Genomic DNA, 26452 nt, shown 5'->3' on the forward strand with positions numbered 1-26452 from the left:
AAGCAGGAGGCAGTCAGTGCTTGGAGCTTCGAGCATTGTCTGAGTCAGCTCTGAATCCGAAATATCTTCCTTTCGGCATTTTGGGCATCTGGCATTTCTTCACGGACAAGTTTCCCGACCTTCTGCTCATGCTGCTCTCTAAAGCTCTTCAGATCCCGCGTGAAATCCAAACTGGATCTCTTACAGCCTCCGGAGCAGCAGCTCCACGTGGTCATTGATGCAAACCCTGTGCAGGTCGACAGTCATTTTCCAGCAGCTCTCCCAGCTCCTGATGCCTCCTCAAGAAAGACATCAGTGGGTACCCAAGGACCACTAAAGGTCTTGAAATATGTATATATAATATTTAGATAAATTTCCTTAGCTCCCCTGGCAGTGTGCCTTTCTTGGGCACCATTCTCTGCTCACAGTGGGCTACTACTTGCCCCCTGGATCACAGGAACACCTCGTGGGGCTGAGTTTGCTCTGGACTCAGGCTCCCCATGAGTGTTGGCTGTCTCTGCAGGGAAGCTTGGGCACCAGGTCTGCCCTGTAGCTCTGCTGCTGTCAGCTGAATGGATGCATTGCTGCTTATGTATAGTGAAAACCACAGATGGGACAAATTAAATTTATTGTCTGTAAAAACACATATTTTTATGTACAAAGAGATACAGCTAAAGAAGACCAAACATATGACATTACAATGTTATTTTGCGCAGTGCTCCCGAGCTAATAAATATGACATTTATCTTATCAAACATAAATATAATCCTAGAAACATTTCCTAGGAGAGCAATAGTGCTGCTACCCAACAGCAGCTTCCTCAGTCTCATCAGATCCCTTGTTGCTCCCAACAAGCCAGAAGCTTGGCTTTGTGAGCATGCAGATAGCCCTGCCCCAGGCTGAACACCTCTACTCAGGGAAAAGCCATTGCAGAGTGCCCTGCGGTGCTTTAGATTGTCTGAGTGGAGCAGGGGAGAGAATGGGGTTAGAGCCAGCTGGCCTCACACTTAGCTGTAAGCTTGCAGTTCAACATGTGTAGGGCTGCTGGAAACTTCATTGCCCAAATGCCAAATTTAGCACCATGGGGATGTGACAACAGGCTAACTTGGATTGAATGGATGAGAGAGAGAAACTTAGCTTAGTTTCACCATAGGCAGAAATTCAAAGATGTTTTATAGATGCTCATTTTCCACATATTGGTTCAGACTGCTAAGAGATTTCTGTGGAGGTCCTTGGAGGTGGCACTCTGACCCTGTGCTTTGGATTGACATTCTCTGGTCTGGATTTAGGATTCACCTTGCTTGGGAGAGTCACTCTGGATGGTATCAGTTGGAGCAAAATACAGTAAATAATGTGGAAATAAAGCAAAGTTGGAAGGTCTATATGGTAGGAACTATGTCTTGCTTGTATCTATAAACCTGAAAGGATTCTGACTCCTAAAAGCTGCTCTAGAGCCATGGATCTGAAAAACACCAGAAATTCAACCTCTTTCTATGAAGAAATAGTTTGACACAGGATATGTGAGATCATGGCATTACAGTATTTCCTTGTTCCATTTTTGTTGGCGAATATGACTTCTGTAACAACACAAGGAATTGCTGCTACAAGTTTCAACCTCAGTGTTTCTGTAAACTGCTGTCACACAGAGTTTACCCATGTCCCAGCTTGCCCAAACACAGAGACATCAAAAACACATTTGGTATATATGCACATATAATCTGTGAGTCCTTTTAACTTCTTGAGTCCTTCTTAATGCTTAGCAGAAAGTCCTGATCCCATTTACAGATGCTGCAGGACACGAACACCCACATTTCTGGTTTGGAGGTCAGTTATGTCAAATCAGTGTCTGTCCTGCAGCGGAGGATATTAACTGAAGTACCAACAGATGGATATTGCTCACACCTTCTTGTGCTCTCACCACATGCTGTGGAGCTCCTGCAGCACCGAGGCAGTCTGTTTGCATAAGACTTTCTTTCTTTAATCATTCCCTAGAAGATTGACCAGTTTGTTCTCAGAAGAGATGGAAGAGTCTTTGCTTGTGATGATTCAGTTTCTGTTTGAAGTAAAACTTCTCATTAGCACTGGTGCACTGATCACACACTCTGTTTCCTCCTCATGGCACACTTGTTAGGGAATAGGTTCCTCTGTCTCTCCCTGGCACAGGATCCTGTCTGCTCCTGGACTGGAGGCACACAGCGCTCTGCCCTGCCGTGTCCTCCATGCTCATGTAGAGGAAGCTGGTGGAGGTTATTTATTTATCTTCTGATTTAGAAAGATTGAAGAAAAAAATCAACAGAAACTTTCAGATTGAGTTCCCCCCCCCAGAACACCTAGATGTGCATCTGAGTCCCATTTTCCCCCTCACTGTAGAAATTTGAGAGGATTTCAAGACTCTTTAACACATTACTTTTCCTGTTTCCTACTCACGAACTGCAGACACCTCTTTTGGGGTATCAGAATCCTGTGCCTGTTAAGCCACACTTTCATAGGAAGTTGTGTAAAAGGAGAACAAAACCACCTTAAAATGTCAGCATCAGAAATGCAGTCACTAAATCCAGCCTGTTCCTCTGTATCCCAGGCTTATTTTTGTTCAGAGCTTTCAGGTCCAGCCCACTCTGAATTAGAGAGCCGTGGAAATGTCTAAGTGTTCCTTCATAGTCAAAGAAAAGGTTTTTCCCCAGGGGAGACCTTTGGGAGTTTGCAGAACTGGAACATCAATGCCAAATCTCGTAGTTTTGAGGCTGAATCTTCACGAGAAGCACACTCGCTGTGTTACATATTGCAGGAATCTCTGCTCATTTGCTGGTTCTGCTTGGAAGATGCAAACAACAGTCTTGGCCAAGCCAAACCCCATGTCTGCTTGTGCTCTGGAAGACCTGGGAATATCTCGTCTTTCTGGAAGTACAGGCCTCTGCCCTTTGCTTCTCCTCAGGCACGCAGTAAGTTTCTGTGGTGGAAGGATTCATGTTATTGCTTTGTGTGGGGAAAATCCAGCCATCTGCCCGCTCAGGACTCTCTTAGCTTCATGTAGCAGCCAGTGCCATAATTACAGATCAAACTCAGAGATTTCACTCAGCTGATAAAGCAGAAGAGAAAAGGACGGACGGTCTTCTTTCCTCTGAGTGAAGGAGAGAGAGAGAGAGAATATTAATGTCAGTGTGGGAGGTATGGTGAGGTTAGAAAGGAAAACCTTGTGGAGAAAGGTGAGTTTTAACAGAAACAAAATGCATTCTTATAGAGAGAATGCCAACAGAAGAATCACGTTCCTTCTGCACCGTGTTCCTTCTCTAGTAATGTGAATTTTCCCCAGAGGACACTGAGTACTTTGTAAGGGGCAGGCTGTCATTTTTACCATCCACGTTAAAACTGAGCACAACTGATTCGTAGCTTTCTTAGGAAGCAAAATGCTGAACTAACTTGAGTTATGTGCACTGTATAGACTTCTCGGTGATGTCAATGCATTCTATAGAGACAGCAGCTTAAATAAAAGGTAAAGACCTGAATGTTTAACTCATCTTGCTAACACAGTGATAGCCTCAGAGTGCTTCATCTCCAGCACTGTATCTTGTATTAGCATGTGAGGTGTAAACTCTCCTAAATGCTGAAGGGAAGACAGCTCTTGTTGGGAAGCAGTGCTTTCCCAGTGAAATACTAACCATGCTCCAGCAGTGGCTCATCACCTCATAAATAGCCTTGGAGGCCAACTTGGGCTTGTAGAGCCGAAACCCTGCATTGATTTCTTCTACCACTTCTCCATTGGTGCGATTCTCATAAGGCATTTTGCCTTCACTGAAGACCTCCCACATCAGCACTCCTAAAGCAAACAAATGGGAACAATTACACAAGACACAAATCACATTCTCAGCAGGCCCACAGCCCCTTTCTCACTCATCTTTGAAGCGCAGCATTGGTGTCTGTTACTTGAAAAAGCATTCTTGCTCGGATTTGAAGCATGCATCAGAAAAATCATGGCCTAACACAGCTGTACGGTGCAATCATGGTGGAATTTCAAAGGATTGCAGCACGTATTTTTGCTTTTCCTAAACACTCATGATTTCCTATGATTACTGTTCAGAGCAGTACAGAAACTTGTGCTTATCCAGTGTAGTAGATGATATTCAAGATAAAATGGCAGTGGGCATTGGTCAGAGTTGGCCATCAGATCAGAAAAGGACTGCAGATAAAGTGAATGCAAGTTCTGGTGTTATTACTAGTCTTGCTTTCTTTGGTCTTCTGGTGTTAAACTGTTCACAGTGTAAAGAAAGAAGAGAGACAGATGAATCACTTCACCCAGCATCAACCACACACAGCTCCTAGGAAGGGCAGAGGGAAGCACAGAACTTTCAAGCACAGACTAGCCAAGGGTATAACCCTGCATTATTTACTGCGAGGCACGGAGCTGAGTGGCACCCCATTGACTGTGTGCTGTGCTCTACACACTGTACCGATTCATTCTGCACTGCCACTATTTGCATGTTAGCTGGATGTAGGCCAGGCACATCAGTGTGCCAGATCAACCGGCCAGGGAATAGTCTTTGTTATCTCCAGTGGCAATGGCTGTGGGGAAAAAAACATACAGCAGCTTTCTTATCTATGAGGATCCAGAAAGGAGATCGAAGAACAGATGCAAATCATAAAACAATGCACTGGAGAGTGAGAAATTAGGTGAGAAAATGTCAGCACTGAAATAATATTTTTCAGATCAACAAAAAGCAAACAGAGTCAGCAAAAACAAATTCAGAGGCAGAGGTTTTGAATGAAGCTTCAGTGCTTTGGACTGCTGGTCAGAGAGATGAAATGCTTAAATGTCTGTATGTACTTTTTCTTAGAAACCTTCTGACTCTCCTACATGTTCTTGGTTAGTCATTCAGTAGCATCATAAAATAGCATTGTATGGGTACAATACATTATTATATTGGCAATATCTGGAGTGCTTCAGAGTGTGTAGGTGGTTTACTGTTCCTTTCTTTCTTTCACCTGGATGATTTAGGCTTGATTTTCCAAGCTACTATTCAAGCAAAACACCACTGGAACACTGAAGATGTAGTGTTTAGAACATTTTACTTTGGCACTAAGCCCCCAGGTCCTTCTGAGCTGATATTTAGCTGATATTTCTTCTTTTTTTTTGTTTCATTTTTTCCATTCTGATGAGAGTTTCTTACCGAATGACCAAACGTCTGATTTGGTGCTGTAGTTACTGTAGGAGAAAACCTCTGGGGCAGACCATTTAACTGGAAACTTGGTCCCCGTGGAGCTGGTGTACTGATCATCAAGAACAATCCTGGAAAAGGAGAAGAAGGGAGCATGCTGAGCAACCCTGGTACCTCACTACAGCCCCATGTGCAGCCACTGTGGCATTACCTTGACATCCCGAAGTCAGACACTTTGACCACATGAGATTCCCCCACCAGGCAGTTCCTAGCAGCCTACAAAAGCATAAATGGCAGAAGGTCAGTCCTGAAAGACTATCACTGCCACTTCGTTGCTCTTATCCTGTTCTACACAGTGCTTCAAAATAGGAGAATCAGGGTGGTATCCTACTATACACAGAAGGCAAGACTTTAAGTCTTAATGCTTTCTGTACATTTTACAGCCAGTGTGCTTCTGTTGCCAGCAAAGCCATTCAGCCATCAGTCTGAGGCATGCCTTTGCTGCCCAGAAAGAGCAGAGAAAGACTGAAATATCCACAGCTGCCCACAGTCCTGCAGTAAAATGGCAGAAGTAAATGAGGCAGCTTACTGACCACTGCAATCAAAACTATTTTATCAGCAATGCATGTTGTTTATGCGTATGTAAAAACAGCTCTTTTTGGTATCTTTGCTGTTTTAGAGATGAAAGGCGATGAGATTCTGTGAGCTGTGGGAAGTAAAAGAGTTTACTGAGACAAAGAGATGAAATTTATGTTCTTGTTTCTTCTCAACAACAAAGGGAAACAGATTTATCAGCGTTCCAGAGGATGCTTTTTCTTTCTAAAGCTTTGGTGCTGCTTCTGCAAAAAGAAGAGATATTGTTCCTGTGCCAGTGGATGGGCAGGAATAGTGTGAAAGCTGAAATTAATGAAGAGAGAAAGCCCAGTCGTACTGGAGGCGTCTGTATGGAGGCAACGTACCAGGTCTCTGTGGATGACAGAATTTTGTTCCAGATAAGCCATTCCTTCACACACATCCAGGCACATTCCCAGGAGGGTTTCTTTTGAAAAACTGCCCCGCTGGCTTCTGAGGTAGTCAGACAAGCAGCCGTGCTCCATGAACTCAAACACCAGGCATATGGGAGTGTTCTCAAAGCACACTCCATAAAGCTGGACTAGTTTGGGGTGAGACAGCTTCCTGTGGGACAGGGAGAGGAGATGGAAAAAGAGGTTGAAGTCTGCTCAGTCCTTTCTGTCCTTACAGAAATGGTGCTTACAGAAAATGACCAGTTTTGTCACCCTGCTGCATTCTTCCCTCTGAAAAGACCAACTATGAACACATAAAAGAGAAAATATGTGGACCAGCTCTAACTCCAAGCTGCTTAGCATTAAGTATATCTCATTTCAGTGGTAGTGATCACCAAAAGACATTTCTGCATTCTTAATCATCCAATCAAACAACAAAAAAAATGTTTTCTTCCTACTTTGAAGAGAGAGAGATGTAAAAAGTACAAATAAAAGCAATAACATCAGATGCAAATATTGCCAGCTGTGCAAATAGAAATAAACAAAAAAGCAGGCAAGCTTTTCAAATACAAATTCCCTCAAATTTTGAGATGTCTTAATCTAATTATTTCTAACAAAAACACTTGTCTCACCAAAATGCACTAGGAATGAACCCTGCCTTCTAGAGCAGCAAAGATTTAGAAGACAGTTCTGGATATTGATAGACTTATAAGCACAGGAATTCGCCTACACTTTGAACTGCGTTCCCTTGTAACCCCCAGAGCTCACAGGTCTCTCTATACTATCTCTCTATACTATTTAGCTAGATAGTAGATAATGCAAAGTTAAATCCCCCATCCATATTCCTGAGCATTATCACAACGCTTTGGCTCAGTTTACTGAGTACAGGGTCTGATTTCTGTGGTGAACCTACTGCTTACATCAAGACCTTTGCCTCCTCGATGAAATCCTCTTCAGACATCGCTCCTTCACGAATGGTCTTTATGGCAACTTTTGTCTTCTCCAGCCAGTAACCAAGGTAAACCACCCCAAACTGACCACTGCCTATTTCCTGCACACGGGTGAGCTCAGAGGGATTAATGACCAATTTTCCTGTTGATTGCAAAAGAAAGAGTAAGGATCTAGCAGAAAAATGTGAAAGAAAAAGCTATTGTAGGTTAAATATTAAGACAGGACTCTGAGTGAGAGTTTCTGACTCTGACTTAAATAATCTGTGTGACTTTTGGTGCTCATTTCACTACTCCATGCTGCAGTTCATGTACCAGAATAACAGCATTCCCATTTTTTCCTCTGTTTCTTTTGTCTATCCAGTTCTTCAGGGAAGATTGTTTCTAGTGTTTGTGTATACTACTATGCACATCAGGTTTCTCAGTTCTCTTGATGCTTCCAAGAATTATAATCATGTTTGGAATGATGCAATGTAAAGATCTAAAGAAAACAATTATACTGATGGTCACATGAGAATTCTTCATTCTCCGTGGGGATGTTCAGCTTCACCCAGATAACCAAGGAGGTGTGTAATTCCCATATGGTGAAAAGAGTAACTCCATACCGTAGCTCAGCCCTGCAGTGATTGGAGCCTTTTTCTTCCAAGAAGACACTGCGTACCGCAAACGAGTAACAAGACCTGAATAATAGAAGGAAAGATGGGTTCCAGTTATTGTCACAGTTATGGGAAGTGTGGCTGTTCTCCCCAGTAGGGAGTCAGCAGGTTTACTGTACTGAGTTCTCAGCTCCACTTGAGGGCAGCTGAATCTCTACTCAGTGTGATTTCCTGCCTGCTCAAAGGAAGCCAATTCTGATCGCTTTCAGCTTATTTTTCATTCTGGCTCAGTCAGAAGTATGAGTCTATATTAACTGATGAAATTCCAAAGTATACATTTATATTTTTGAAGCCAATGGTACTCTGAGCTGTAGCCTTTGATGACTACCATGTTTGGCTGTGGATCTTGGTCATGCCCCTAACCTTGTGCCAAATCAAGGCCCAGGGATATGCCACCTCGAGGTCAAGAAGGCACTGCAGTTTATCTCAAGCAAGCAGCTCGTCCAGCAGTTGCTGACACACTCCTTGAGAATGAAAGGACTCTCTATTGTTTGTCTGTATGTCATTTGCATTAGTCATATTCAGAATGAAGAAGTTGGAAGCTTAGCCAAGATGGCCATTTTACTGATGTTCAAGTACTAGGGTAACATTTCAGTGTAAGGGTGGAGGGATTGAGAGCCTTCCTTCCTTGAGAACAGTCACCTGGCTAATGGTGAAACAGCAACTTCCCTAGCTGGTATTATCTATAATATAGGTATATTATAATACCTAGGTATTATCATTCACTTACCTCCTGCATTGTGCTGGTGGTAGTTGATGAGGTCGGGGATGCAGTCAAATATGTGTTTTTCTGCCAAATAGTATCTCTTGGGAAAGTCAGTTGTCTCATTGATGTGGTAATGTTTTATAACAGGATTGTTATCCGTGCTGAAAAAGATGAAGTTTTCTTTGAGAAAAATTAGGTTACAGCAAAAAATATAAGAATTTGGGGTATAAATGGAAGAGGGCAAAGAAATGGGACAACTTTCCTTACAATGAATGGGTGATGAGCGAGGAGTGAGCTGCAATTGACAGTGAAAACTGTACTTCTATATTCTCCCTCTCACTGATAGATAGTCTCAACTCTAGAAAGGCTGAGGTTTCTCAATAAGAACAGGCTGAGTACTATATTCCTCTGCCTCGTTCTGAAACAAAACTTATAGCCCCATGACAGAAACCCTTTTACTGGTCTTGTATTATCCACTTTGGATGAATCCAGCACATAGCCTGTGTTGATCCTACAGGCACTTCAGTTGGGAAGGAAATTTTAACAAAATTACAAGCCTGGTGATGTCTTAGGGACTATTTATAGGCACTTATTTGATGCAGAGTAAAGCAAAGCCTTTAATATGCTTTGCTTTGCGAATGGCAGCTAACTCTTCTGCCTTTTTTGGAATCATTTTTCTCTGTCGTTTTAATGAGCCTTCTGCTCTATCTTCATGATGCCAAATCAACTACAGAGATTACTCTCTCATAGGAGCCATTTCATTGATGTAATTGATGTGAAAAGCTGCTGAGCTCAGCTGTACCTCAATGCTTTGGTGAAAACAGAAACTGTGTACATGCCAGGCTGCCTCGAATCTCTCACCATGAAGGCACCTTCTCTACCCTGTAATAAGATCAGAGGAGAGAAAACTGGTTAGAGACATCACAGAAAAAGAGGCAGGCCAAGGGGCAAAGCTTTGCTTGTTTCAGCCCTGTCTACTGCTCGGACATGAGGATTTGCTAAAGATGGTGGATAAAAAGGAGCTCTCAGCCACTCCGTGCTCTGCCCTGCTGTGTGCCCAGGGACTGCAGGTACACCCAGCAGGTCTCTCTTGGCTGCCATGTATTTTTAGCTTGATTTCCTGAGGAAATGGGACTTATGCAATCATGTTGAGTGTGTGTGGGTGTAGGCGCACATGAATGCAGGTCTCTGTTCCTCCAAGCTTCTCCTCAAGAAATGTTGATTGCTTTCAACCTTATCTGAGAGAACACTGGTGATCTTAGTTTCAGACAAGTTCAACAAAAATGGGCACTACAGAGAGCAGCTACAGGATGAAGGTGTTACTTATTCAACACCAAAGAATCCATATGTGATAATTTACTAGTGTACCAGAAATAGGAAAAGCTTGGACAAGATCCTTTGTGCTCACAGGTACACCAGCCAACCAATATCTAAATATCACTGCTTAGGAAAGCAGGCTACCTCTACTCAGGCACTCACAGAACAATTTTCCTTTCTAATTTTTCACTGTAATTGTTTTCTACTCATCTGAATGCTAAAACATTCCATAGGCCTGCAGGGCCAAACACTGATGAATCAGATAGCAGAGGAGAAGATTTATCACGACAGTTAGGAGTCAATGTGCTGTGCTGACTATACATTGATAGTAAAAAACGTAATTTTTTAATGTTTGCAGATAAAGATGTTTTTATATCTGGCACTTCTAATGCTTGATTATTTTTGCTTTGCTTTACCTGATGGAGTCCCTCCACTTACATGTACTCTCCTTTTCTGTATATAAAAACAAAAAATAGGCTTCCTTCATCTCAACACTGCTAATACTGACAGCCGACATGCAGCAACCTGTGACTGTCTTTTCTCTGACAAAGCTGGAAGGAGCTTTATCAGCTTTACCAGACAAATCCCACCCGCAGCACGTGGTACAAGACTAAGCCACCAAGCTCAGCCTGCCTCAGCCTCTTGCTGGCACAGGTAGAACAGAGTTGGGGGTAGCATCTTGTTGAGCTCCTTTCAGTATCATTTTCTCCTTCCCTGTCACATGGGAGCAAGAATGGCTAGAGACCACTTATGGGCTTGGCTGCGTGCTTGATGGGAGCTGTGAGGTGTGGGAGGTTTTGAACCAGAAGTGTCTGCAGCCAAACAGGGGTAACAGCCACAGAAAAGCCGCGATAGAAGGATCAGAAGGAAAAATAAGTTCACTTAATCCTGCATGGTTACATCCTGTAGGAGTTCGTAGGAGATAAGAGATTATTTTAAACCGCACAAAAATAAGCTCCTATTTTCATTAAGTGCTGTCGTTCAGCATTTTATTTGGGTCTCCTGTTAGTGTAAGAGCTGACACTGTAAAAACTAACATTGTGTTTGTGTGGAAAATGTGAACAAGAAGTGTACTCTATTTGCATGACAATCTTCACTGGAAAACCCAGTCTCTGCTGAAAGATGAGAGATGCTTGCACACACATACCCAGAGCTAAGCATGACCCCAACCCATCCTTTTGGCTTTCACCCAAAATACCACAGCACAAGATTAGTTCAGTTTTCAGAGAACTACCGGCATTCTCTGGCCTCCAGCAGAGCTGTGATGAGCTCCAATCCGAGTTTTCAGCCAACACTGTTCTGAAAAGGCATTTTCCATCATCTCATTGCCCTGGGTGAGGGCGGCACAGCTTGCTGCCCACCCCCGGCTGCTGTGATGTCGGGGGCTGCTGGTGCTTGGATCCCCACCAGCCTCACCAGCCTCATTCCATGCATGGCCCTGGGATGGCAGCACAGCAGGGACCTGGCGCTCAGTTCACCCTTGCACAGAGCAGCACTCATGGGCTGCTCCGCTGTTCTCATTAATTAATTATTATCGCCCATCTGACCTGTACGTAAACACTGGCTTACCTCATCCCTGAGGAGCATTTCTGCTTTGCTTCTGCTGATGTTCTTATTGTACCATCTGCAAACAGCAAAAGAGCGTGTCAGCATTTCTGGGTTATTGAAGATCCTGCTGAAAAGCCTCTGCACTGAGAGTCTCCAGCAAAAGTGACAACACAGTGTGGGGTGGGGACCTTTGAGGTTTGCAGCTTCTGTAACAAATCCAGCGTTTAGAGTTATAACAAAAACATAGGCACAACTTACTCATATATTTGCAGGTTCTCGGGTGATTTTTCTGCCAGGTAGCTACTTGGCACATAGCCTTCATGCCTGTGAAAATGTGACACAGCACGTGTGAGCTACACACAGGATTTTCTCTGCATCCATAGGAGTCAGCCCTGAAAGATTTGTTGGCCAGAAGCCTTGTTCTTTGCATGATAGAAGTGCTGGGTTTTATGTATTTTGTAGGGTTTATGGGTGATGGAAACAACTGATAACCTCCCCAGCCCAGATAAACAAGGAGAGTTGAGGAGAAATAATGTGTGGCTTCTATCACTGTTTATATTGAGGATCCCATAGTTTAATTTTTGTGTTAGTTATCCCCATGGAGCGTATTCCAGTTTCCACAAATTTTTCCCCCAAAATTTGACAGAAAGTATCAGTCTGAACTAAGGACTGCTCTTCAAAAAATCAACCTTTGGGTCCTTTTGCTTCAGCTGCCTGGATACAAGCAGCATCCAAGTGAAGGAACCTTCCATCTCTCTTTCTTGTATGTATCAGAAGATACTGCACAAAAGTTGTACTAGAGACCAGAATAAATGCTAGTAGATGAGCAAATTGGACTTAGAAAGGATTTGTTAATTTGATGTTGAAAAAGCACTCACCCATTCTTATCTTGAACCAGCCACCAATGTTCCTCAGAGCTGTCAATCACATGATATTCCTCATTGTATTGTAATGTCAGCTCCTGCGGATTCTGGGCTTCATAGTCATATATGGCCATGACTAAGGTTTCCTTTGTGTTTAGCAACGATTTCTATACCAATTAGGAAAAAGGCTCATCATATTCATGTTTATAAATATCAATGGCATGCTCTCTGAAATGATATTCCCCTGACAACACTGGTGTGCTCTGTACAGCCTGCTGGGCTCAGTACCTCAAGGCGAGGAGAGCACCCCAGGAGCTTGTGAAGTTACACTGGCAACGTGGCATTTTAAGCATTATCAAGCAATGGTTTTCATACATAATTCCACATGCACAGAAAACAGTTGTCTAGTTCTTCTTTAAGGCATCGGGCAGAATCAATCCTTTCTGATCTGATTTTCACAGTTGTTTCCTAAACTACCATTAAAAGATGCCAGTGATAAAATCTCCTTGCTCTTCTTAGATGGACATAACAACCTCACAGCTCCTCACTTCTTACTGTGACTTTTTCCACCCACAAGTGGGTTTGGAAAGCTGCTTTACTAAGGACAGCATTGTATGCCTTGATGCACTCACCCAGTTATCTTCAGGAGTGGGAGGAAGAGGCTTCTTTGAGGCTGAAATGAAATCAAGAAAGCTAATTTGAATCAGATATAGACAAACCCTACAGAAATAGAACAGCAAGCCTTGGTTGTTTAGAGTAAGATGCACCAACAGCTGCACCTGCACGGGGACTCTCAGCAACATAACACGGGTTTGAAACTGATGTGCAGATTGTATAGGGAATCGCAGAAATACAAGGGGGGGAAAAGTCTTCAGTGTAAAATGATTGACTTCCCTATCTGCCAGCATTACTTTGATGTTTATACTACAGAGGAAATATGGGAAGGACAAAATAGATTGAATCTTTTACTTTTTTCTAGGAATAAATACTTTCAGGGTCAAGATTCTCTTAACGAAAACTCATACCGGTTTTGGTGGGGTCATACTCTAAACAGCCAACTGCCATCTTCTCTGTCTGAGCACAGCATCTCCACTTGCCATCTATCCAGAAATCTGGATGGTACTTTGAGACCAAACTGTTGTTGCTCCTGGTTTCTGGAAAGAGTTAGAGTAAGAGAAAAAAGGAGGAAAAAGTGGATTTGTTTGTACTGACATAATCTCTGAAAGGCACATAGAACTGAACAGAAATAATCTGCACGTAAGGACCTTATTTTCTTTTTCGAACCATTATTCTTCGTGAATATTATTAGCCTCCTCTATTTCTCTCTTCAAACTGTTAAACACCAAAACCACAGAAAGAACAATTCAAAAACAGAAAGAAAACCTGGTACACCAGGTACTGATGATTCTCATAGCAAACTGCATCTCTGCAGGATGTATAAACGTAGGACACAGACTCTGCTGCTTTGGCTCAGTGTTCAGAGGGAGATGGACCAGTTGGGATTCACCAGCTCTAAATATTTTTGCACATGTAGATGCCAGCTGTGAATCTCTGTATGAGCAATCAAAGGTCCTTCTGTTTGAAACTATTTGCCATAATAATTCTCTTGAAAAGAATAAAGAAAAAAAGGAGAAAAAAATGATCCTGGCCTGTTTCTACTTGGTCAAGTCAAATAAAATTGTTGTTGATCACTCAGATTGTCTCAACATGCTGAACTAGAGGAGGCGATAAAACAAAAACTTGGAACAGGTACACCCTCAAAGGGGAATAACTGACTGTAAGACTAAGCTTAATAATAACACAAACAGGCTCAATGTTTTCAAAGTGAACTAAACATCAGCTCACGCTACAAAGGAGGAGAAAGCTATGAGGGAATAAGGGTGCAATTTTCATGTAACTAAACAACCTTTTCCTTCTGCACCCAGCGGTTAGTTATTGTACCTTCACTTCAGAATCATTGTAATGAACCACAGAACAATTCAAGAAGCGAACAGGAAATGAAAGCTACCCACAGAAATGTTTCTTAATAATCATGATTCTCTCAGAAGGTTGTCATCTAAACAAAGTAGCTATTAATCAGTGATGAGAAATCTTCTACCCAGAAAATATTAAGTGTTATATGCCGAAGTTTTCTAAAGCTTTTGAAAACACACCCACAACATCTGCAAATGTATTTGACTCCATAGCTGCGTTCTCAGTGACCACTTTGCTTGGTTAGATGTAAGAAAACAACTTCTCTTGTATGTTTTCTTGGCATTTTAGCTGTGGAGAAAAATGACCTGGGATAAGAAACTTCAACAATTAAGTAGGCTTAGGGGTTCTGTTACCTTCCTTCAGTGTAAAGACCCATCTCTGCCGGCTCTCACGATTGGGTGCGAACACGTAGAGGATGTAGTTATCATGGACAATCTGTAGATGGGAATAAAGATGGGAACCAGCCATTAGAAACAATCCTGGGTGTACTGGGCATGGTGGAACCATGGAAAGAAACAGGCAGTAACCCCCATATCAAGTACGTAAATCCCTGAAAAACAATGCTGTGTACAAGTGGAGTATATAGCGCCTGTTCAGAGGTATCCCATAACCTCAGTGCCTTTTACTTATCTAAAACTGAGTACAAAACTCAATCAAGAAAGAATTTTAGATGAGCAATTTTATTTTAAATCAATTTTTTGTTGAAATGACAGTTAAACCAATGGAAACATTACAACTTCAGTCTGCACAGAAGCCAGCCCACTGCATGCTGGCTATAGCCTGTTCTTCTGAAGCACCTACGAGAAAATTACTTAAGTTTCTCAGCTCTTTCTCTTAAATCACCTTCACTTAAAATATAAGAGCCAAATTTATCTTTTCTGGTCAATATGAATTCCAAGCAATGCCCCCGGGATTCACTGTACTACTATCACTCTAGAGTTTTTGATAGCTTTCACTAGGGTTATGGTGGGGAAATAAGAAACTAGAGCAGATGAGCAATGAGCATTCAGGATGCTGGTTTCATAAACGTGCCCTTAGTGATGAACAAATGACAGAAGAGAAATACAGAACATTCGTGAAGTTTCAGACTCAGGAGTGAAATCATCACAGGAACAAAAATGACTCAGAAACTTAATCAGATGACTACGTTTGGGCCTAAAATGTGATGTAACACATAATCTATGTTTCTTTTCCAATATTTATCCAAGAATTTATACCCAAATGAGACCCGATCTCTTTGATGCACAATCACTTTGAAAAAGCTTCAACCAATATCTTTAAACAGAGTTTTCTGTTTAAAGACAGCATCTGTTTTTTTCAGAGCTTAAAGCAGTGTAGATGAGGCAACGTTAATAACCGTTCAAATGATAGGAAGCATTTGCTATCTCTTGGCCTGATGCCCCTGCAGGCACACACAGACAGCTATGTGATTCAGTTGCTTTGTAGGCTATAGAGAGATAAATCATAACCTCTGTTTAAGAAAAAAAAAAAAAAAAAGGGGGGCAATAATTCCCACTCATTTTAAGACATTCTTGTGTCATTGTTTGTCAACATTTGTTCCTTCTCCCATCCATGCTTAACCAGGAAAGCTGCATTGTAATGTGGGAAGGGAAGAAAGAGCAGCTGATGTTCCCCCATCAAGCTTCCCCAGCCAGGCTGATCCTGCCCAGCCCTGGCTAAGAGCTGTCCTGCTGGGCTGCTCATTGACAGCTGTTTGCAGCATACCACAGCATCTTCTGTTGCTCCTAAAGGCCCATAGACAAGGCTGTAACACTCAGATTGTTTCAAGTCATCTGTGAACAGATCGTCCTGTATTCATGGAAATTCATACACCATAATTATCATGAAAAATAGCATTGCCAATGTGATAAAATTCTGATTACTCAGTCTTTGAGTCCCTAGTTCATTTCAGACCTCCCTCTGCTTTGTCTTCACTTGATAATATTCATCTCAGTTCTGGGTTCATTAAGGATTTCAATGTGCAGGAGAATTTTAGTGAAAGACAGAAAGAAGTGCTATTGCTTATCAGTATATCCAACAGACAGACTCACCTGGAAGGGATATTTATATTGACAGGGGATGATGATGTCGCTTTTCACAATTTCCACACATTTAATCCTGGAAAGTTCCACAGAACCCTTCAAAGTCCTTTTTTTCTAAAAGACAGATAGAAGCACTTGGTTAAGGTTAGTGATTGTGGATTATCTACACAATGAGACAAGACTGAGATGTCCACTGGAGATTTCTAAAGTGTAAGTACAAGGAATTATTCTCATATATGTCACCTCTATGTATGTGGCACTTACACACCTGCACACAGATATATTTCAGCTCAGCACATGGATTCTTAGAGAACCAGCCAAAACTTTGGGCTGAAACACTGCAAAACTGTTTTTGCAAGGGCTTCATACTTTGCCCCAATATGCCTGGACTTGAGGAAAGAGAGGAAAGTTACTACAGCATAGTCTCACATTGCTCTTGCTGGACTTTGTTGGTATGTATGTCTCTTATATGTGCTGGCAGTTCAGCCAGCACCTCTGGGTGTGCTGCCAAGTCCATCTCTTGTATTTGTAGGGGAGGAATGGGATTTTTTTAATCAATGAACCCCAGGCTGTAAGACAGCTCTAAATTTAAAATCAATTCGCTAGCAAGAGTAGTGCCAAATCTTAGCAAGCCTCCCTGCACCTCATCTTTTTTTCATTCTTGTCTGTTCAGTTCTTTCTTCCAAATTTGGCTTCCTCTGTCTCTTCTCTACAGCCTCCTCTATCATTTGTTCTACCCCTGGAAATTCCATTCTGCCGTGAGACACAAAGCCATTTATTTCCTACCAAAACCTTCAATTTTGTTAATGCTGAGCTCTCTTGCAGCTGATTATTGTGAAGACCCAGGGCTTAACCACACATGAGGCTTTTGGGGTTGATGCTGCCTGTCCCAGTCCCAGTCTCTACTCTTTCACCGCAGAGTGGATTTTATTGACACATTTCCATTCTCCAGTGAAAGACAGGGCCCAGCCTTCTTGAGGAGCTTTATGCAGTTGTCCTGCAACTCTCTTCACCTCCTTGAGCTACTTCTAATTGCGTAATTTCAGCAAAAAGCCCCCATCACCTCAAATTAAAGCACAGCATCAGGCTGTGTGCCACAGTTGCTGTATCGCTTAGCAGGACCTCCACAGATGGGACTTTGCTGACAGAAAGCAATTATAGTCCTGAAGCAGCACAAACTATAGGAATTACCATTCACAAACCAGGCATTACCCAGCAGCAAGCCTAGGAACTAACCATCCCCCTATTTTTGTGATGCCTGACTGCTTTAATCTAACAGAAGCAACTGAGACATTTGGAAGGGAGGGGAAAGAAAAGACCTCTTAAAAACGGTCTCCAAAACCTCAGAGACTTGTTTCTAAGAAGACTAGACTAAACATGCTGAGTGTTCTCCGTTTGTAGTTTTCAGTCTGCCCAGAGTATAATTAAATAGATGTCTTAGTTGGCTGGTCAGGAGAACCATCAGTTGTCTTGCTGTGTAATGTGTGTGGAAAGATAACCAAGGCACACTGCTGTCCCAAGAGGAAAAGCACAGTGTGTGCAGATCAGTATGTCCTGCTTTATTGCTTTCAAGCCATTATTTGCAATACAGGAAGGGGAAGCTAACAGCATGGAATGGAGCTAAGTGTATCACAAACTCAGTGCATTATGGTGTTCAACTCTGGTATTTCACCTCCTCTTGCCTCACAGCTCCAGCAGTTTTAGAAATGACTGCAGTGGTTTCTATTTGTCTTAGATACTGGTAGTACTAACTTTGGAAGAAATAGGTGGGAATTTCCCTACTAGAACTATTCTGTAGTAATTTCTACCTGCACAGTCCTAACCCTGCAGAACAAGAACAAGAACAGAGGACTCTCACTGTGCTCAATTAGGGGAAGAGCCACCTTGTGTTTACCACGTCCTCAGCCTACACAGCCCCCAGCACTGCAACTCAACCAGCCATGACCGTTTGGCTGGGTGGCCCACTAATCCCTTCCCATCAGCTCATGTCCTTCTGGTTCCAGCTAGCCATTTATCAGACAAGCGTGGGAAGAAGCAGGGCCACAGGCTGGGCCACAGGAGGGCAATGAGCCAGCAGTGAACCCAGTGCTGTTCCATGGGTGTGCTTCTTGACTGAGGTTCTGTACTCGTTGCTTCACAAGCGTCTCAGATTTTGTGAGATATGGGGCCGTACAGTCTGAATAATGTGCTGCTTTCTGGTTAACGCTTTGCTGTTGCTATTTGTGGTCCTGATTCATCACATGTGCTGAACCAAAGAATCACAAATCTTGGTGCTTAAAGCTTTTGCTCAATCCCACCTTATTTATCAAAGAGCCTTGGTAGTAAAAGCTGTCAACAGCGCAAGACCAGAAAGAAGGGAGGGAGACCAAATGGCAGGGAGAGATGGGGTGGGCAAAGCTTCACCTCCAAGAGCTCAGGAGAGAGGGGGCAGAACCTTGAGCAGGCAGAAAGGCAGTGTGCTACGTTTTACAAAGCTGACAGAGCTCACAAGTTGCGTAAGAACTTGTCTCATGTATTTTTGGGGTGTAAGGAAAAAAGCAAGCAATTAGGGTTCATTTGGCCCCAAACACCTGATCAGTGCTCACTAACCACAGCTCTAGTGTTTGCTTTCCCCTTTCCTCATCTCACTCTACTTCATCCCCATTGCCTGCCGCATCCCTACCTCAGCTGGTCCCCATGCCTGTCCAGGAACCTCTGAAAGGAGCAGGTTTCCCTGCAGCACCTCTGGACCCCTATGTACATGAGACCTTCCCCTACCACAAGCTCAGCCCATGGACCTGTGCTCACCCACTGCTCCCCACTGAAGGCTCAGCTGGACACCTTCCCTCAGTAGGTGGAAAGGGGAATGAAGCTTATAGCTGCAGAAGAGAGAGGTAGGAAATTCCAGTCCTCTGCAAGCAAAACCGCAGAAACATTTCCATCAGAAAAAGCATTTAATGGCCTTTTCTGCAGTGCCAGCTTTGTGAGGCTCTGGGCTGACTTACATTCCTTGCTTTCAATTGGCAGCTTGAATAGAACGAACCGTTGTTAATTAACCATCTTGGTGATGTCCACTTGTGCCATATCACTAGCTCTCCAGTCACTCTGCTCATTTAGTAGCCTGGACAGAGGCAGGAGTAAGAGGAATTTCTTACTCTGTGAGAACGTGGTGGTGAAACAAAACAATATTTATTATTATTAATTTTTTTAGAATGGCACATGCAGTCTCCCAAACACAGGCAAGATAAAAAACCTCAAAAGATGGATAGGTCAAAATGAGTCTAAAGGGCAGGGCAATTTGCTGGGAGCAGAGGCAATGCAGCTGCTCTGGGTCAGGGCCTGAATGAAGGTAGAACTTCGTGTGTACCTTTTCTGTACGGGTTTTTCATGGCAATCAATTAACCTTCCAAAAGCTGGAAATACAGTGCTCAACTTGCATCTGTGTTGCTCTCCTTTGGCTGCCAATGACTTGCACTTTTTTTTTTTTGTTGTTGTTTTTAAATTTCAAAATGATTGAAAAGCTGTATTTAAAGTTGAAGAGTCTTTCTCTCACACGACTGATTCACCTCAAAAAGGCAAAATAATATCTGAGTTTGCATGGTCAGATCCTTCCAGATATGCTCTCTTAGCTTCCAGTAAAACATTTGAGGCTTTCATAGCTCTACCCAGCGCAGCTGATACTGACCACTCTTGGATACTTCTTGGTTCACAGGTCTCTTGTAATAGAAGATCACACAATTACATTCCCATGTGATTAAAGTAAGCTCTAGAAATAATACGGGAACATATGTATGCCTTGCTTGCTCTGTTTTCTCTGCTCTTAACTGCAAGAAAATATTCACCATAGCCACACTTTATATAGTGGATACGAGCACATGGTTTTCAGGGCAAGATGCACCATTACAGTTCAACCACTGGTAGGAAATAAGTGGGTCAGTGTACAGATCACTTCACTGAACCTGCCCCTCTATTTGCAGGCAGATTTACATCAAAGTGAAGCAGAACCATTGTGAAAGATTTATCTCCCAGGGATGGAGAACCAAGTTTGTTGAAGGCTGGTGAACATCTTTTCTAAGAAGTGACAAATCACTATTTTCCAGCTCTGATTCTCTTCAGGCCTTGCTGAGTTTCTACAGTATAATTCTAGGTGCTCAGATTTTGTTTATGCCTATGCTGTTGCAGAGTATCCAGCTTATTCTGTAACTTATAGTTCTCTCATAGGCACAAGTTGGATTTAAGAACAGTGGAAAAGAACATAGAAAATAGTAACTAGGAGCCATGATAGGAACTAGATACCATGAAAACAGATGGATTCTTAAATGTAATCCTCTTGTATTTTTCCACTGACCAAAAGATTTCTGCTTGAACTTGAGCTTCCTTGAAACCTGTGCTGATACAATTAATTTCTGTCCTTTATCTTATCATATCTCTTATCTATACATTGGGGCATGTGTTCTTTTTATCATTAACAGCTAGGATATAAAGAACTGTTGATTGCTGGATTGATAGAAATCTTGCCTGGACACTGACATTGTTCAATGTTTTGAGTTCTCATTCCTAAAAGGATCACCAGCGGACTGTAGTTTTATGGGGAGTTAAACCATTTTAAAGTGAATTTTGAAAACTAATTTGAGCAATCTGGATGTTAAAAGAAAATTATAAGGGAATCTGCAATGCCTGCCAATAGAAAGTACTTCAAAGAAAAAGCAGAAAGAGGTGACAATTGGTAGTACTGGGATTTTCTGTAGATCTCTGACTGTAGTGTTGTGCTGTAATAATTCAAGATACTCTGCTATATGTAACATTTCAGTTCCTAAATGTATCTGCTTAATGCATGTATCTATCACAGTTATTCAGTCCTGCTACTTTAATTCAATAAATAAATAAACACATTTTGTTTCACAGCTGTTTTTAGATCTAAAGAACAGGAAGGTCTTCTAATATAGGGTTTAACATGGATACAGACTGCATTGAATTGTGTTAATGACAAAATTAACTGCATCTGCTGCCTAAGATGCCTCTGTGTATTTAAGCAGTGTGAATAAAAGGGCTGTGTCTGCTTTGCTTGTTTGTGTTCCCTGATTGCTGTTATATGTAGCTTTAGCAGCTGAAGTTAGGAATTTCTTTCTGTTTTGCTGCTCTTCCAGGAACCTGTGAAGATCTTGTTTGCAGCCTCACCTACAGTGCAGGACTTGGGCACAGACCTTGCTGAGGAAGCTGGCTCTTATGTCAGTAAGTAAATGTTTCATCTGCTAGTGAGATGATATGGTGCTACTTAATGATCATGCACTTAGTATGTATTGTTTGTATGCTATCTGCTCACTCATCACTCACTGTCACTTGCAAGAACTAATTTTGGCATCAAATATTTTTACAGAGCTAGTAGAACTCTTTACAGCCAAAGTCTGCTTCATGCAGACGATCTCAGTTTGTTTTCATGTTACTTGGATAAATTCTCAGTTTCCCTTGGAATAAGAGCTGCAGAGAAATTACTCTTCCTGTTCTTTTTAAGTCCTATAGGCTAAATCTGGTATTGGTATTTCCAATAAAATCATTTCAAACAGACCTCTTAAAACAGGCAGAAAAGTCAGTAGAGCTCAGAAGACCTGGCCTGTAGGCATTGTGCACAGCTAGGAGCTTGGTGTTTTGCTGTCCCATGGTCTAGGCTTCCTAAGGTATCTGTCTTTTGGAGTTATATGAGCCTAAATCTAGAAGAGACATAGAGGGAAATTAAAGCTGTAGTTTTTCTACAAGTGCTCTTTTTTTATGGGCTATGTGGATTTAAGGTTCAAGTACAAAGGTTGGATGGAAAAGTATGCTTAGACGTTAGATCATTTTTCTTTGGGTTCCCATTTGGAAGGCCTTGGTGTTTTCACTAAACTTAATTCCAGTACCAGCCAAAGCCACTTCCAGCAGTCATACTGCTGTCCTGTCTGAGATGATTACCAAGGCATGTGTCCCTACTATTGGCACAAACAGATTGACAACAAAATCAATATCGCTGCCAAGGAAATGGAGAAAGAAAAAAAATAAAAAAGATTCTTGGTTTTCAAACCAGTTTTTTGGTATAACAAAAATAGGCCTTTTATGTTATAGAAAAACACACGGATCAATTGCTAAATTGTGCATGAATTTTGTCAAAGCTAATCTTGACCAGCAAAGATAGGAAGAATGGATGGCACTGAATGAAGGGTTCAATAGTGGAAGGAAGCTAAATTAAATCTACTAAATGTCATCAGTTTTTTATTAAAAATGTGTAATTCTTAAAGGATAAAATTTGGTCAGGAAGGGCAAAAGAGTGTCCAGCAATAGGAAAACACTGCAACAACAAAAAGGGAACCACGGAAAACTATGGCACAGGGACAGATTCTACTTAGTTGATACAGTAAGTCTCCAGCACACTACACATGAGCAAGCCAACCCAAGAGAAGCAGCTCCAATCCATACACTGTATTGCTGGGATACTGAGAGTGTCACATAAATATCTGTGTTATAAGTTAACTCTGGTGAGAATCAAACTTACTGAAATGGTTAAAATCAAACTCCTATGTGCTCATTCACTTGCATGCTCAGTAGCTATAAAAGCAGTCCCCAGAAATGAATAATTTTTGTCTATGTAATTGATTTGCATGTTGTAATAAAGGCACTTCTGATGTATTTTAGCAGACGGGGGCTGAATACATGTGCCTGTTATCAGGGCTTAGCTTTATGTTAAGACAGCCCTGCATTGTGCTCTGGATAACGAATTCCAGAAAACACAGCTTCTTATTGTTGTCAGTTATTGGGGGCTCATTCTCCTAATGAGACATGTAAATATCTTTCATTAACATTAACAGTGATTGTATGTGTGGCTCTGAGGAAAACAGTGCCTTCTGTTTAACTGTGTGCTGCTGTGACAGAAAATGCCATCACAGCTATTGCAAAAATTTGCCTTGATTATGTTGGTTGTCTTGGTAGCTTTTGGTATCATTTACTAAATCTCTGCACCTCTTAACCTGACCTGGTTATTTCTTTTCTTTGGACTGCTACAGTAAATTATGCATCTTTTTATATTCACAATGCCTGAACCCAGAGAAAGGCAGGTACTGTAATTGTCCCTTCATGGGCTGTGAAATCCTCTCTGGAGCTTTCAGTCTGTTCTTAGCATGGGGCAAGAGGATGCTGGGAGAGTCTGCCCTAAGCTTTGCCTCCCAAGCACCCATGGTATCACCATATGGAAGCCTGACCAGGATGATGTAATTTCTGGTTGAAAAGGCTGAGGATTCTTGGAGTAGGTCACAGGACAAAGTCTTTTCTACACATTTGATGTGAAGTCCTTCTATTTGTGTAATTACCTGGTTTTTTTGACAATTTGTTTCAGCAAAAAGGCAGTGTTTTATGGAAAATAATTTACGTAATTATATACATGCATATGGTCATTCACAGTATCATACTATCACAGCATGGTTTAGGTTGGAAGGAACCTTAAAGGCCATCCAGTTCTAACCACCCTCCCTTGAGCATGTACAACTCCCACCAACTCAGGCTTCCTGGGGCCACGTTCAACCTGGCCATGAGCAACTCCAGGAATGGGGAACCCACAGCTTCTTTAATCAGCAGTGCCAAGGCCTCTCTGCCCTCTGAGGAAAGATTTTTTTCTTCCTAATATCTAACCTAAGTCTCCATTCTCTTAGTTTAAAACTATTTACCCAGCCTGTATATAGACACACACGTATGAACAGAAGTATGTCAGCTGTTATTTGGTGCACAATCAGATTTTGCATTTGTCATGTAACAACATGCCTTTTCAAGTCAATAATATGTCTATTTCATCAGCACTTTAAGATGTTCTTGAGTTACCTAATTGGCCTTTAGGAAGACTAGGGGATAAAATTTCCAAAGGCAATTGTGTAGCATATGAAACCTATGCCCAGCTGAAAGTTTTTGAATCAGATTTTCCAACACTATGTGATCTACGTGTCTAAAGATGCAAACACTCAGCTAGTGTAAGCTTACAAAGGTATCTACGCAAAGTATATGTTGAGTCCTTCTCAAATCCTTCAAGACAAGACCAATGAAAACTAGGTATGAAAATGTCTCAAAATACCTATGGCAGAATCACTTTTTAAATGCTTTTGAAGATTTTTAACTAGGACAATAGGATAGTTATAATAAGGTCTAAAATCTTAATGCCAACTGAAGGATGGTTTGGGTAGAAGTCAAGTAGAGTCTCAACACATACAGACGCATTAATTGGCAATAAATATTTTCCTATTTAAATATAGAGATAAGAAAAACATAAAATAAAAGCAAGGAAAATATCTTCTGCACACTGGAGAGAAATAACTTGAAAATAATATTCATTAACTTTTGAAGCTGGTATCCATTATACTTTGCTTTTTGTTGGGTTCACTTTTAACTTAATTTTCTAAGTGATATGATCTGAAGGTGCCAGTGCTGGATAGCAAGGCAACAAGATCCCCACTACTGGTCTTTGTACAGTAACAGTGCCTGAACTTTGTGGATTAACAGCATGTTATGTGACTGTTGGAAACCAAGCAATACTATTTACAACCATCTTAAGGCTCAGCAAAGATCCAGCCAGACAGAACAGGGAAATAATTCTCACTGCACTAGAACTCTTAGCACACTTGGATGTGCAGACTGACTTCAAGTTTTCTTCTTGTTTAGCAATTCAGGTAAATGCAAGCCTGAGGAAACAATGCGAAGTCTGAGCGCATCTGGTCATCAGGTCCCTTTTGGAGTTAACTCAGAAAGCTTGGCCTGCTAAGCATGACCATCTGAATTCATTTTTAAATGTAATATTGGTCTTCCACCAGCCATCAGTCTGTTGCTCTAAAGAGAGGAGTGAGAGTGAAGATATCTGCAACCAGTGTATGTGTATGCTCTCTGCTATACGAGTCACTCCCATACTCATGTGAGCAGCCAGAAACAGGCTTATGTAGCTGTTACAGGCAGTGATTTAAACAGCAACCTACAACAGAGTTAGACACTTCTATAGTCACAGCATAGTCTTATTCCTCCATTTGAGCCAGAAGCTCTGAAGAACCCATCTGACCACTCTGCAATTTTCAGCAAGTGGTGCTGTAATAGAAACCAGAAATGTTACTAAAATATGAGGGAGAGATTATCCTTCCCTTAATTACTCTATTATTAGAGGAAAAAATGGCTGACATACCCCATGGCGATGTTCATAGTAAGCCAGCTTAGATTTGGTTAAGACAAAGAAGCGCACTTTAAAGTTGGAGGGTGAAGTCCTTCTCTTCTGCTGGGATTTTTTGATCAGCTGCTCTTCCAGGAGCACACAGTTATTCATGACTGGGCAAAGAATGGTCCTCTCCCAGGACATGGGATACCTGCCCTACACGCTGAGCATCCGTCTGAGAAAGAGACACAGGGAGGAAGACAGTTGAGAGTTTTGCTTTTTTTTCTGAAAAAAAAGTATTCAAGAGGCAGCGTAGGTGCTTTAAGCTTTATCTTTCCATCTACAGCAAAGCTTCCTTTCTGCCAAACCATAACCACATCCTCTCTGAAGTCATAAAACGAATAGCACATGCTGAAGCAAACTCTAGGGTGAATGTTATGGAAAAAACAACATTTGATGGGCATTCAATAAATGTGAAGTAATGATTAGGGATGTATTAGAAGGGTGTGACGTGATGATGCAGCTGTTCCTTCTAGTAAATACAGCTATAAATTCAATGAGCATGGATATATAGGATGAATGTCTCTCTGGTCTGTTTAGAAGTTGGTCGTGCATCCATACTACTTCTTTGAAGGAATAGTGCCTCCCCATTCAGGCTATGTAATCATTACATTGTGTCTGAGTGATGTAATGAAAAGTGTTTTAAGTAAGTTTTCCATGTGAAGTGAGACTTCATATTGCACAAGCGAAGGCAAAAGGCAACAAGTGAACATACAAGCTAAATGAAAAATGATAACCAGGATTTACTTGTACAAGGATTGCTTAATATTTGTAGTAATTAGACATTTAAACAAATGGTTAAAATAACAAAAATAATTTATTACTGTTGGTTACCATTCACTGCTTATTGATTGACTTCAAGTGCTTTATCTGGTGGCTGGGTATTCCAGGAAGCACAGACATAATGTTCCCTCTATGGATGATTTGAGATCACTGTAATTAGCCATGCAGAGAGCGCAAACATCAAAGCCAACACAACTGATGCACTGATCTGACTTGCTCCTGGCCATGGAATAGAAATGGGGAGGAATGGTAGCTATTGCATGGCTCACATATACATGGCTCACATATACACAATACTT

The 26452-nt window shown here is 41.7% G+C and overlaps 2 protein-coding genes across 5 annotated transcripts in view; one reads left to right on the forward strand and one right to left on the reverse strand.

Moving 5' to 3' along the window:
* Positions 1-26452, forward strand: part of C13H5orf58 (chromosome 13 C5orf58 homolog) — a 33361-nt gene that overhangs the window by 1283 nt on the left and 5626 nt on the right. For 3 of the 4 annotated variants that reach the window (XM_032447443.1, XM_015876358.2, XM_015876357.2), the window contains exon 1: positions 21221-21397. The gene's annotated coding sequence lies outside the window, so the exon portion shown is untranslated. Of the gene's footprint in view, positions 1-21220; positions 21398-26452 lie in introns of those variants that run through there. The other variant, XM_032447444.1, reaches the window with a different exon arrangement.
* On the reverse strand, positions 591-25762 carry ITK (IL2 inducible T cell kinase). Its single transcript, XM_015876351.2, has 17 exons — positions 25344-25762; positions 16196-16300; positions 14498-14579; positions 13196-13324; positions 12803-12843; positions 12186-12337; positions 11566-11631; positions 11329-11383; positions 9245-9324; positions 8467-8603; positions 7686-7760; positions 7054-7225; positions 6089-6305; positions 5341-5405; positions 5142-5260; positions 3636-3793; positions 591-3097 (listed from the first exon to the last, which is right to left on the reverse strand). The coding sequence occupies exons 1-17, from the start codon at positions 25512-25514 to the stop codon at positions 3026-3028; spliced, it is 1896 nt and encodes a 631-aa protein (XP_015731837.1). The 5' UTR covers positions 25515-25762; the 3' UTR covers positions 591-3025.

This window comes from Coturnix japonica, chromosome 13 (genome assembly GCF_001577835.2).
Source record: "Coturnix japonica isolate 7356 chromosome 13, Coturnix japonica 2.1, whole genome shotgun sequence".
NCBI classification, from domain to species: domain Eukaryota; kingdom Metazoa; phylum Chordata; class Aves; order Galliformes; family Phasianidae; genus Coturnix; species Coturnix japonica.